The sequence below is a fragment of the Danio rerio genome, chromosome 17 (genome assembly GCF_049306965.1).
Source record: "Danio rerio strain Tuebingen ecotype United States chromosome 17, GRCz12tu, whole genome shotgun sequence".
NCBI lineage: Eukaryota > Metazoa > Chordata > Actinopteri > Cypriniformes > Danionidae > Danio > Danio rerio.
Window position 1 is genome coordinate 11,240,001 of NC_133192.1, and position 12,477 is coordinate 11,252,477.

Consider the following 12,477-nt stretch of genomic DNA (forward strand, 5'->3'; position numbering starts at 1 on the left):
TGCTAAAGCCTGGAATATTGCAGAAAGAAAGAAGAAGAGCAGCTCACAGAGCGGTCCCTCAGGATCAGAGCCCACCACAGCCTCCTCCAGCACCTCTGCAAGCAGAAAAAAAACAATATTAGGTACATTATTTGCCACCAACACCAAAAACTGCAAAAGAAAAGCCCATAGCAAGCTAGAATGTTATTGGAAGACTCTGACTAGATTCATTAGCAATTGAGAATAACGTTTTATGCACTTGAGCAGTAAATGCATCTTACCAAGTGTTACACCATCAGGAAACTCATCTTTTAAATCAAACAGCTCTCCGAAAGCATGCAGGAACTCGAGCACCATCAGAGCATCTCCAAACAGCTCTGGAGGAAGACGCGTCTTCACTGGAATAGGTTTTGGCAGCTCCTGATAAGAGACAAACGACGTTAAGTTTGTCACTCATGCATGCGCTAAAACAAAGATGTCCCAGCAGGAGACTTACCTTCAGGTCATCACACTCCATGTCCTCTCGAGGTTTACTCCATAGCTTTAGTCGTTCAGCATATTTTTTCTTTTCTTCTTTTAGCTTCTCTCGTTCCTGAACCACATCAGAAAATAAAAGGAATTATACAACTAGTATATTTACTACCATATAGCTAAAAATAAATATGCCAAAGCATTAATTAACTTACTCTGCAAGACCAAAGAGCAGGCATTTATGAAAGGCTTGAGACAAGACACGCACTTAAATTAAAACAAAAGAAAGTACAACTCACCCTCTCTTTCTCGACCTTCATTCGTTCCCTCTCCTCTTTCCTTCTCAGTTTCTCCTCTTCAAGAATCCTCTTCATCTCCTCTTTCTTTTTCTCCTTGTCCTCTTTTTCTTTCTTCTTAGCCTCTATTAGATCATCTCTTTCTTTTCTGAATTTTTCTTAATAAATGTAAAGAAACAGCAGTTTTATGCAGATACACAGCACATTTTGCTCTATATTAGTCTAGATTTAAATTTTAGCATGCATGTTACACTTACCCATTGACATCATTTGCTCTTTCTGCTGCATCAATTTGAGCTTCTCTTCAATATAATTTATCTAGAATTGGAAAACAAGTCCTCATCAGAGAAACCGTATTTAAAGCAATTTTCTACCACACTGATTGCATCTTAACAAATGACATGCCATGCTTTAAATTAGGTGAATGGAAGAAAACAAGTAGCAAACATTTACACACAAACACACACATAAAAACTAGGGATTTAACAATTCACCGGACTCACCATACAATACGATTCACGATACTAAACTAACGATTTAGACACGATTTTAACAAAACTATTTAAAACAAATTTAAGATGAAGAGCCCTTTTATTTCTTAAATGCTGCACACAGTTTGTAAAATAATATATTTTCTGCCATAACCAAATTGCTATTTTAAAAACGCATAAAAAAAAAAAAAGAATACAAACTAAAGACTCACTAATATATACAAACCGTGACTGTGCTGAGATTTTATATTTCTAAAAAATATATCAGCATATCTGGTAAAAGCTAAGATCTCTACAATGCCCCCTGCTGATGAAAAAACTTTCACGGAAGACTAAGATGGCTGGTGTGGAGAGGCAAGTCATTTCCAAACTAGAGAGCTGGGTGTACAGAGGTGGTCAATAGGCCCTCTTATCCAGGGGACTGGCCACTGGCATAAAATACTGATTATAAAATTATTAATTATATAGTAGCAGGGTTTTTGTTTGTTTCATCAAGCCAAACTTAAGACTTTTTAAGACCCTTTTAAGACCATTATGAATGAAATTTTAGACTTATACCGGGGCAAACACTAAGGATTTTTGTTAAAACCCCAGTTCAGTATGTTTCTTTTTTTAATGACTAGTTTAGCAATGTCAAATGTATATTAATTATAAAGAAAATTGCAAAAAATATACATTTGTTTGCTTTTTGTTTAAATTAAGAGTATAAATCCTATTGGACCTAATGCATTCCTGTCATAAAACCTTACATTTCAAGATTATTTATAAATATTATGTCCACTCACCCTTACTTCTGCAAATAGGTTTAGAGTAAATGGAAGATCATGTAAAGGGATATATTGCTGTTATTATCATGAGGAGTTGCATAATTGCTTTTAGTTTTTTTTCCTGATTAGGGAATTTAATAATTTATTGTAAAAAATCTCTTTGCAATAAAAAAACCTCAAATATATATATATATATATAAAATACTTGGATTGTTGGTGATTGGATGGGTCTTCTGAAAATTAGGACCAGTTTAAAATGATTTAAGACCTACAACACAATATTTATGTGAAATTAAGACTGTAAGGCATAACGTTTTGTTTTAAGACATTTAAAACTTTAAGACTCCGCGAACACATTGAGTAGGATAAAGACAGGAGTTGAAAATTATTATGAAGGTGAATAAGTAATATTATTTGTATAATTAATCAGGATAAGGCCCAATCCCAATTCTCTTTAGCTTAAAGGTGTAGGGCTAAGGGGAACTGGTAGATAGCCCTTCAAACAGAGATTTTTCAGGACCACATTTGAAACCAAGAGGTAAGAAAATTTCACAGAATACACCAGCCACAACAGCAGGAAGGCTGCACCTGGATGTAAGGAGATCCACAAATAAGTATTTTTTTGTCATTAAGAATTTTACAATAAACAAGCACTTGTTTTAATATATTTACAACAGTGTTTGTGTGTTACAGTCATACTTGAATAAATAAATTAAAATAAAAACTGCTAAATTTAATTATCTTTAATCCTGAAAATCTGATCTTCAGTGGACATTCGCGTCACGTTAACCAATCACGAGCTTTCTCTTGTATGGGCATGATTATGATGCAGTGCTTGTTGTTGGGGTCCCAAAGGGAAATCCTTTTGCTGACACAGGACAACAGTTAATCAAACTGGCTTGGCTCAGTCGGAAGCACCGCTGAAAGCCTCTATCATTCAGGTATAGCTTCTGGAGGAGTTGATGAACAGAGCTGGGTGCACCTCTGAAAGGATCTAGCAGACTCAGACATGGCGCCAAGCTATACTCTCAATATAATCCACAGTAGCCATTTAGCAACTAAGCTGGAGTCACCAGGCAGACAGAAGCCCCTCCCATGACGAATCCACATCTATTGTGAAGTGAATTTGACGCACGAATGAAGCAAGTAAACTCAAAATGTTTACGCATGTATTTACGTGCAATTTATTCACACGTTCTGCATCTGGTGTAAACACAGCATGAGTAAACTTCTTTTTGCAGTATTTGCAGTTTGTTTTTTGTCTGGTGCACTTCACCACTGTCATTTTACTCTGCTGCCCCAACTCTTGCTTAACCCTGATGTGCAGGTAGAGTCTGTAAATGCAGCGTTCAAAAAATGTATTAGAATTCATTCAACAATTCTACCAATATGAAGTCACATATTTGAATCGATTTTCAACCGGCTCACGGAGAATCGTTACATCCCTAGTAAAAACACTATAACACTGACCTCCGTTGAAGAGGCATTATTAGGAGGGCGACCTCTGCCCTTCCCTGGTGGACTGAAGGTAAATACTGGGGGCTCGTCCGGGAAGAAGTGGGAAAAACTGTGTTCGGCTAACTTGTATTGTAAAGCTGATGATGGCTGCAAAAAAACAACATCAATAAAAACTTCAATACAGTAATCAGGCAAACTAGGTAACTCCAGCCATCTGAAAGTTAATAATTTTTTGTTTTTACCTTAACTCTAATGGTCCCATGCATTGGTTCACAATGCTGTTTAAGCAAAAGCTTCAATCTGTCTCGACTGAAAATGCTCTTTTTTCGACTATTAAATGCATCAGCAGAAGAAGAAAAAAAAAATCATTGAGTATAAATATATATATTGTATTTATTTTAAAATACAAGTAAACAACCAACAACTCACCTCATTTGAGCAACTTTTACTATTACTGGTTCGCAAGCCTCTGGGCTAACAGGCTGAACTCTGTATTTAAATGAAGATGGGTTGATGGCCTTTTTCTTCTTGCTTCACACGATCAAGGAATGAAAATACACAATTTAGATGGAAACTAGCCAAGGAAACGTGTATGAAGCATTAAAACAAAGCTTTGTGAACTGACCCATTGGATGGTGTTTTGGGTGAAGTGACTGTGGGCTCGTCATCGCTGTCACTGATCACTATTGAATCCCCCTCAATGCGGTGTTTGGTGTGGCCATTGACTGCGCCATTGGAATACGGAGGTATAACTTCCAATATTTTGCAGAGCTGCCTGTTGAACAAAGAAACATTATAATAGATTTGGCTCCTCAGCATGCAAATGTTCAGCTCTAAAAGGAGAAGTGTGACCTGTTTAAAAAAAAATATGTAAACAATTCAAGAAAATAAAGTGTCAATTAGAAAGTGAGCATGTGAGAAAAACAAATAATTCAATAAATAACAAATAATTCAGATTTACTTAATCTGACACACACTGAAAATAATGAATTTTGATTATTTAGGGTTTTTAGTTGCTGGTGATGATGGATATAATAATTAGTTTTTAATAGAAATGCATTTTTGAATAAAAGGGATAGTTCACCCAAACATGAAAATTTGGTTGTCATTTACTCACCCTTCATTTGTTCAAAACCTACTGAGGTTTCGTTCTTCTGTTGAACACAAAAGAAGATATTTTGAAAAATGCTGGTTGTCGGGACCCATTGACTTCCAGAGTAGTAATTTTTCCCCATTATGGAAGTTGATGCGTGTCAGCAACCATCATTGCTTCTCAAAGAAGTAAACAATGTAAAGTAAATAAGGAATTTAAGTTTGCAGTGAACTAACCCTTTAAACCAAGAAAATTCATAATACAGTACATGTATTTATCATGAAATAGAGAAAGTAGCTGACATGTTCTTGTTAGAGCTTATCCACATTGTGTATGAACGGTGCTGCACGGTCTACACTGTAGAGACAATTAAACCATTGTTTTGGTCAACAATTTCAGATCGAAACCTTTCTGAAAAGAACTTATAAGGCAAAACAGTTATTTCTTTAAGATCAGCCACTTTCAATACAGATAAACTTCAACCATACATAATAATGCAGGCAATTTGGGTGTAACCGAATTGTCTCACTAGATGAGACAGAAACGCTCAGCTAAACACACAGCCTTCCTACTTGTCTTCAAGAAGAAAAAAAAGAAAAAATCCCCCTTCACCCCCTGACTACCAGTGGGACTCCATGCTGCCTCATGTCTGGCTGTCTCTGATGATGTCTGAGGCAACTCCTTGTACCAGTTCAGCCAATCAGAAGGATTCTTTAAGCTCCACCCATTTACTTTCAGTTATCTCCAAACAGCAAGGTCAGCCCATGATGGCTGACTCTGATCCCGTCCAAGACAGAGCTTTGATACATTTCCCTTCAGCGGGCAAGTTTCCATTCTGTCGGACTTATAATTATTGTAGCTTGGCATACTCGTCTTGAGAGACCTGATAACATTCTGCATAAAGAGCTGCCAAGGACTTTCAGAGCTTCAAAACAGCTTTGTCTAGAGGAGGCAGATGAGGGTGGAGACATGTCGATGAACATCTGGGTGTTTCTCTGCTGTTAAGCCATGGTCCGTTCAAAACAGTTCTTTATGCTGGGTTATTGTTCATCACTATTCATATTCTTTCTCTTCAACACAAGTGTGGAACATCTAGATAAAGGTTTGTTTGTTTTCCCTTCAGTTAAAACAAAAACAAGTCAGCTGCTGCACAAAAGTTGTTTTGCATTTCAAAACAGAATCAAACGAATCAAATAATTATTAAATGGGCAGTTTCTACTGTAAAACCACATTAAAAAGGTCATGTAAAATATATTGTGACCTAAAATTATACAATAAAAAAACATAAAACCAGGTTAATATTATTATTCAAATAAACAAACAAAAAAAAAATCAGAGTTCACTCATTAAATGAGCAAGTTATCATTACTTCCCATGATATCAAAATCAAGCAAATATGTACTTTAGGTTAATAAGCCCTAAATAAACATTCCAAATGGCTGAATGTTCATTTAATGGTTGAATTAATGTTCTTAAATACATTTTTTTTCATTTTAAAAACTGCCTTACTGATTCCAATGACATTATAAAAAAGGTAAAGATTTAGTTGAACTGCTCTGACAAACACAACAATCTGTACAGTGATTTCATGTTGATGATCATAACACCTCACCTGGTTGAGCGACTGGTAATATCCACCATTTCTCCAGGAAAGAATCGGTCTTTAACATAGGCGTAAACATCATCACATATCTCATGCAGGCGTGAGCGGTGTGTAAGTGCTGTCAGGTGCAGGAGGGGGACGGCTAGAGCATTGGGGAAGTTCTGAAGACTAAGTCTGGCTTTTTTCTCGCTCTCCAAAGCCTCCTGGTAGGTCAGGCCGGGCTTCCCTGTCACTGCACAGCTCCACACCAGACTGTTACACAGAATAGTCCTCTCAAAGAATTCACTGTTAAAAAAAAAAAAAAAACACAGAAAAATCTCAATAATAATTTTCTATATTGAACGACAGCGATATACATTTGCATTTAAGCTGTTAATGCTTCCACTTTGAAGAGCATCACAACCATGACTGAAGGCGGATACTGCTGGAAGGAAAGAGAACTGCTGGCAGGAAAGTAAAACAAGCAGGCAAAGTAATAATGGATGATGCAGCATGATAATGGATGATGCAGCATTTCAGCCGATAAATTAAATCGGCGACCAAAAATTTGGTTAATCTCTAAAATCAACACAATTATAGATTTCTGTTGTTGCATATATCAGCTGTGTGATTGGCTGATCCTTGGTGATTGGGATCAATATCAAGTAAAAATGTCCAGAGCTTGTTATCATTATCGACAAATTTTATTGTGATTTGATGATATTGTTTATCGGCCCAGCCCTAGTGTAATAGTACTCAACTATCCTGAATATACGGTTTACATTGATATCATAATCAGTGATGAAAGGAGGTAGGTTTGTTTTGGAGCAAAGAATTGTCACAATGCTTTACAAAAGGCACCCACTAAAATGTCAGAGCAACAATAGTTTACAGAGCAAAAAAAGCTTTTTATTTAAGGATCACAGAGCAGCATCAAAATAATAATTGTCACTTTAAATCTTTAGAATTTGCCACCACGCATTATCCATTTAATAGTTTTTAATAATTTAAAATATAATAACCTTTATTATACACCATACTTGGATGAAAATACTTTGTATACAAAATCCCATTCATAAAACTTAAATGACTAATAAAACCTTGTCAAGACGTCAAGTTTTGGGAAAAACAACTGACTCGACAGGGCTCAACAATAAGGATGGCCTGGGGTCAGTGTGATAGACGCTCAGGACAGATGAGAATCGTTACTGGCCTGATCAGTGCTGCCTTGTCACTAAAGTTTAATTTGTCTGCGACTATTTGTCAATTGCATGCAAATATAAAACATTTTTTTAAATAATGTCTTAGAATCGATAAACAGTTTGTGTTTTCAGGCCTTTAAATGCCATCTTCTCTGTGATGTCGTTGATGGGCATGAGACTATAACCAGTTTTAAGGTATACCGTGGTTTGGATAAGTCAAGGTTTTAAAAGAACCAAAATTTTCTGCTATAAAAGTTCCTAGGGTATATGTAAGATTTTTATTTATGTTTTTTTTTTAGGTACGACAGTATCTGCAGCAGAAAAGATAACCAAAGATGCCTGTGCCAAAGAAATCTGTGTTTTTGAAACTAATAAAGACAGCAGAAGTCAATGATTAATTTGAATTATTTAGCCTGACTTGTTTACTGCTCCAAAGTATTTTAAATGTTGCTTAAAATAAAATTTTTAAAAAAGTAGCTTTTAAAAAAAGTGTTTTAAGTGTTTTTTTCTTGCTTTTTTTACCAAGACATTTAAAAGGAGCATATTTTAGAGCAGTTATCACAATACAGTGAAATTTTTATCCAAGGTTACCATACTGTCAGAATCTTATACTGGCCCATGCCTAGTCGTAAACGCAATAGTGCTTTTTGGTTCCTCTTATCTGATTGGATGTTGTGTGCATGTTATTATTTTCAATAACCAGTACTGTGAAGAGAAGAAAACATTGCGGCAACATCAAATTATGAGGATGAACAAAGGTGCCTGTTTCTAACATCTTGAAAGCAGGACGAAAAACATGATGAAAAAATTAAGTGAAGTTTTGCACAGTTTGCTGTCAGTTTGGCAAGTCAGCCACCTTTTGTTAAATAATTTAGAACTGCAATAAAATTCCTGCACGTTCTCTATACTGCTCTTTTTGTTTGCATAGCATTTGAATTTTGCTCATTATACATTTATTAAGATTTTTTGAATATTTAAACTCTAGATTCACAGATGTTTTTTTTGACAAGCAATTTAAAATATGTGGCTAAGAAAAATCTATTAACTTTAGTTTATTAACATTTCAAACTTGTTAAAAATAGGAATCATTAATTTTTTTTTTAATCTGTCAATAGACATAACTAAGCCAACTAAAAGTCAATACTTTAAAAATGACCAAAAAAAAAGACCTTTCTATTATTCTATAGAACAGAGGTCCCCAAAGTAGGCCCATGGTAACCTTTGGTTTAACCTAACCTTTTGTTTCTCTGTTTAATTGCGGAGCTACAAAAAAAGTCAACTAAATTTAAATGTTGTAAACGAATCAGACTTTTAAAATGTAAATACTGTCACTTGACAGAGGTAAATGCACAAGACATCGGCGAGCAAATCAAGGCAAAGACGGGAGCTGCTCGGCTAGTGTACTCAGCATTGATCTCCATTGTGTTATAAATGTGATTGTTTATGTTGTAACTATAGTAAAATCATTATAAAATGTAAAAAATGATACTGCATTGTTAATAAATATGTTTTAAAGCAACGTTTTATAGTTATTTGTAAAATATTAGCAAAAAAGTGGGAAATGAACCATGGCAAATTTAATGCAATATGGTTTGGTATATTCAACTTCAGTCCACAGCCCTCAATCAAGTTTGGTTATTTATATATATATATATATATATATATATATATATATATATATATATATATATATATATATATATATATATATATATATATGGCTCCTAGTCTACAATCTATTAAACAAAATTTGAGATCAAAGGACTTAAGTTTTGCTTTATCTAAGATTCACCATCAGGTAGTTGCATTGCCCAGTAAACAGATCTGACATTAGTGACAAATGATGCTAAATGCCAATTTGCATCTTACTTCCTATATCTGATGACCCCAAACGACCACTGACCAAACAAACAACAACTTTTTGTAAAATGATGACAGATTATACACATGCCATCAACACCAAGACTAAAGAACACCATCCAAAACAAACATGTCTGGATAGTTGCAACTAAGTACTACTTGGTCATCATAACCATGCCCATTCCAGACCCTCATGACCAGTAAGTCAATTGCCCAAAACCTAATGACAAGTGTCATCAAAACAAAAAGAAGTGCAGCAGTAAAACTCCTGCCTCTAATGGCCAGATACATTAACAATAGCAGCGACCACGTTTCAAGCTACAACATCCTGTGTGTGGATGAGATCTTCCCCATCCCCGCTAACACCCCAAAAACACTCGAGCAGGGGCTTCCCGCGGACATCCCATCCGTGATATGACACTATATAAAGACTTATAACAAATCGACAGATAGTTTTAGACATGATCTTATTCATATTAGTCTTTATATCGTGGTTAACTCGGCTACAGTAAGCTAACTAACTAGCAGCCAACTATGTTAGCAAAGGCCTCCAACTGACACCTGCCGGGTGTAACGTTATAGAGGAAAGAAAAACTAGTCTTACTAATAAATATGTTTATTTTACACAAAAAGCTGCAGGATTATTAATAAATTAGTTTAAAAAATCAAATCAGTGTACATATAAAGCGTAAGTTGCTTTATTTACGAAACATTAAAACTTTAAAGCGGGCTGTCACTTGTGTTGTTGGTTTCCAGTTAACGTTATTCTGTTGTTGACTGGTATCGAAGAGGAAGTTGAGAACAACATTTAGGAAATAAAAAATAACAATTCCTTACTCGTATGTCCTGAAGATTTCGTGTGTATATTTGCAAAGGAAGACTTCTTCATCGGGTCTGAGATCCGCGGGTGGTTTCTGCCTCACGAACGGCTTTTTGTGGAGCAGCGGCATCTTTTCTTTCTCTTTCTCGGAGACTTTGAATAAACAACAAACACATTAATACAACCGTAAAGTAATAACATACCACATTAATAAGAGTCCATTAAAAGTCAATATGTGAGAGTCGTCGAAAGCGACCGAAGTAAAATCGTTATGATTTCAAATGTATAAAAAATAACGATATTCTTCAGTCTTTGTTAATGACACGCGCTTCCCGGGTGACGTTCAAAATCCAGCCCACATGTTTCGCTTTCCATTCAAACCGAATAATAAGTACTTATTTCATCCTATATAACTAATAAATCCCATATAATAGACGAGTAAATATTCCAATTACCAAATCTATGATGTAAAGAGATAATCGGCTCCGGAAGGGAAAGAAAACCACAAGAGTATCAGCAGCGCACGTCCCACTTCTCCGAGCGGGGATCAGCGTGTTGACGACAAGTTTTGATCCGCTCTAGTTCACTTACCCACCGGGCAGCGCCGTGGGTGGAGTTTGCACAATTCTGTCATTCCATTGGTCAGTTTGAGCGCCCATCACGCCCCCACAGCCAATAGTGGGAGGGAAAGTAGAAATAGGGTTTTTTTCCGCCACAGAAGCTTCATGTAATTTGAATGACAATTTTTGTCTATCATGTTTGAATAGGCGTTGATGCGACATGATGACAGATATTCAGTGGTTGGAAATAAAGATAAATAAGTGCGGCGCCATCTTTGTTATAAATGTCCCCACCACAAAGCCAGGCTTCTCGGATATACGGGATATTTGCAAAACCATTAAAGTAAACAACCTTTACTTCGTCATACCTCAATACAATTGGCAGATAAGTGGCTTTTCATTCATGTTTGAAACTTTTGTGTACGTATCAACTTAACAAATATATACAAATGTATCTTGGCAGAACAAAATAAAATTACTTTTGCTTGTTTTTTTTTTACTTTTAAAAATTCTGTACCTAAATTAACATTTATACTTCCAAGAATGTACACAATGCTGATTTATATGACCCTGAGCTAAAATAAATTGCAATTAGGCAATCCATGAAAACGTAACTGTAACCTTATTTTGAGGATCTAAAAATATCTGTAATTTGTGTGTGTGTGTGTATATATATATATATATATATATATATATATATATATATATATATATATATATATATATATATATATATATATATATATATATGACAAATAAGTTTTATTGAAGAGACACAGATTCAGAAAGTCCACATAAAACGTAAAACAAAAAAACACCCACTTAAAAAGCAAACTTGTTACAAAGACCTGTTTGAAATAACAGAATGATGACAAAGCATATAAAAACATTACAGAAATGATGCATTAATATGAGAGCTTTTTTCAAGGTAACAGACTAAAAGATTCCAAATTTTGTCAAATTGTTCAAGTTTTCTTTTCAAATAGTATCTAATTCGCTCCTAATTTAACATAGAGGCAATTTCTCCAAGCCACAGTTTACATGTTTGCGATATCTTTAATTTCCAAAACAGTAGCTTCTTGGCAGTAGTTAAGCAGTATATGAGAATTTTTTGTTTTGTGTGGATGTGTGTGTGCGTATATATATATATATATATACTACCCGACAAAAGTCTTGTTGCATATCCAAGTTTTAGGAAAAACAAATAATAACTTGACTTCTAGTTGATCATTTGGTATCAGAAGTGGCTTATATGAAAGGTAAAGGCCTCTAGATTACACTTATTTTACCAAAATGCAATATGATCATACATCTCTGGAATGGAAAGAAAGCGTTCTTGCAGGACTCCCAGAGTTCATCAAGATTCTTTGGATTCATCTTCAATGCTTCCTCCATCTTACCCCAGACATGCTCAATAATGTTTATTTCTGGTGACTGGGCTGGCCAATCCTTGAGCACTTTGACCTTTTTTGCTTTCAGGAACCTTGTTGTGGCGGCTGAAGTATAAGGGCCGCTACCCTGCTGGAGAATTTGCCCTCTCCTGTGATTTGTAATGTAATGAGCAGCACAAATGTCTTGATACCTCAAGCTGTTGCTGTTACCATCCACTCTGCAGATCTCTCGCACACCCCCATACTGAATGTAATCCCAAACCGTGATTTTCCTTCACCAAACTTGACTGATTTCTGTGAGAATCTTGGGTCCATGCAGGTTCCAATAAGTCGTCTGCAATATTTGTGATGATTTGGATGTGGTTCAACAGATGATTCATCAGAAAAATCGACCTTCTGCCACTTTTCCAAAAGATCAACTAGAAGTCAAGTTATTATTTGACCGAAAATAATAAACACTGACTGAATAAAACATCATCATCAGTCATGGCTGACTTTGCCTTTAAT

General features: G+C 35.4%; 1 protein-coding gene across 3 annotated transcripts in view; it reads right to left on the reverse strand.

Moving 5' to 3' along the window:
* Window positions 1-10,599, reverse strand: part of baz1a (bromodomain adjacent to zinc finger domain, 1A) — a 35,772-nt gene extending 25,173 nt beyond the window's left edge. For 2 of the 3 annotated variants that reach the window (NM_001365144.1, NM_001365143.1), the window contains exons 1-12: window positions 10,475-10,599; window positions 10,037-10,172; window positions 6,168-6,443; window positions 4,088-4,237; window positions 3,892-3,993; window positions 3,705-3,792; window positions 3,475-3,609; window positions 1,004-1,064; window positions 750-904; window positions 476-571; window positions 261-399; window positions 1-95 (exon numbers count right to left, since the gene is read on the reverse strand). The exon at window positions 1-95 is cut by the window's left edge and continues 40 nt beyond it. In NM_001365144.1, the coding sequence (NP_001352073.1) occupies window positions 1-95; window positions 261-399; window positions 476-571; window positions 750-904; window positions 1,004-1,064; window positions 3,475-3,609; window positions 3,705-3,792; window positions 3,892-3,993; window positions 4,088-4,237; window positions 6,168-6,443; window positions 10,037-10,149 (1,410 nt within the window). In that variant the 5' untranslated portion in view covers window positions 10,150-10,172; window positions 10,475-10,599. The remainder of the gene's footprint in view (window positions 96-260; window positions 400-475; window positions 572-749; window positions 905-1,003; window positions 1,065-3,474; window positions 3,610-3,704; window positions 3,793-3,891; window positions 3,994-4,087; window positions 4,238-6,167; window positions 6,444-10,036; window positions 10,173-10,474) is intronic. The other variant, XR_012392636.1, reaches the window with a different exon arrangement.
* Window positions 10,600-12,477: the final 1,878 nt, after the last annotated feature.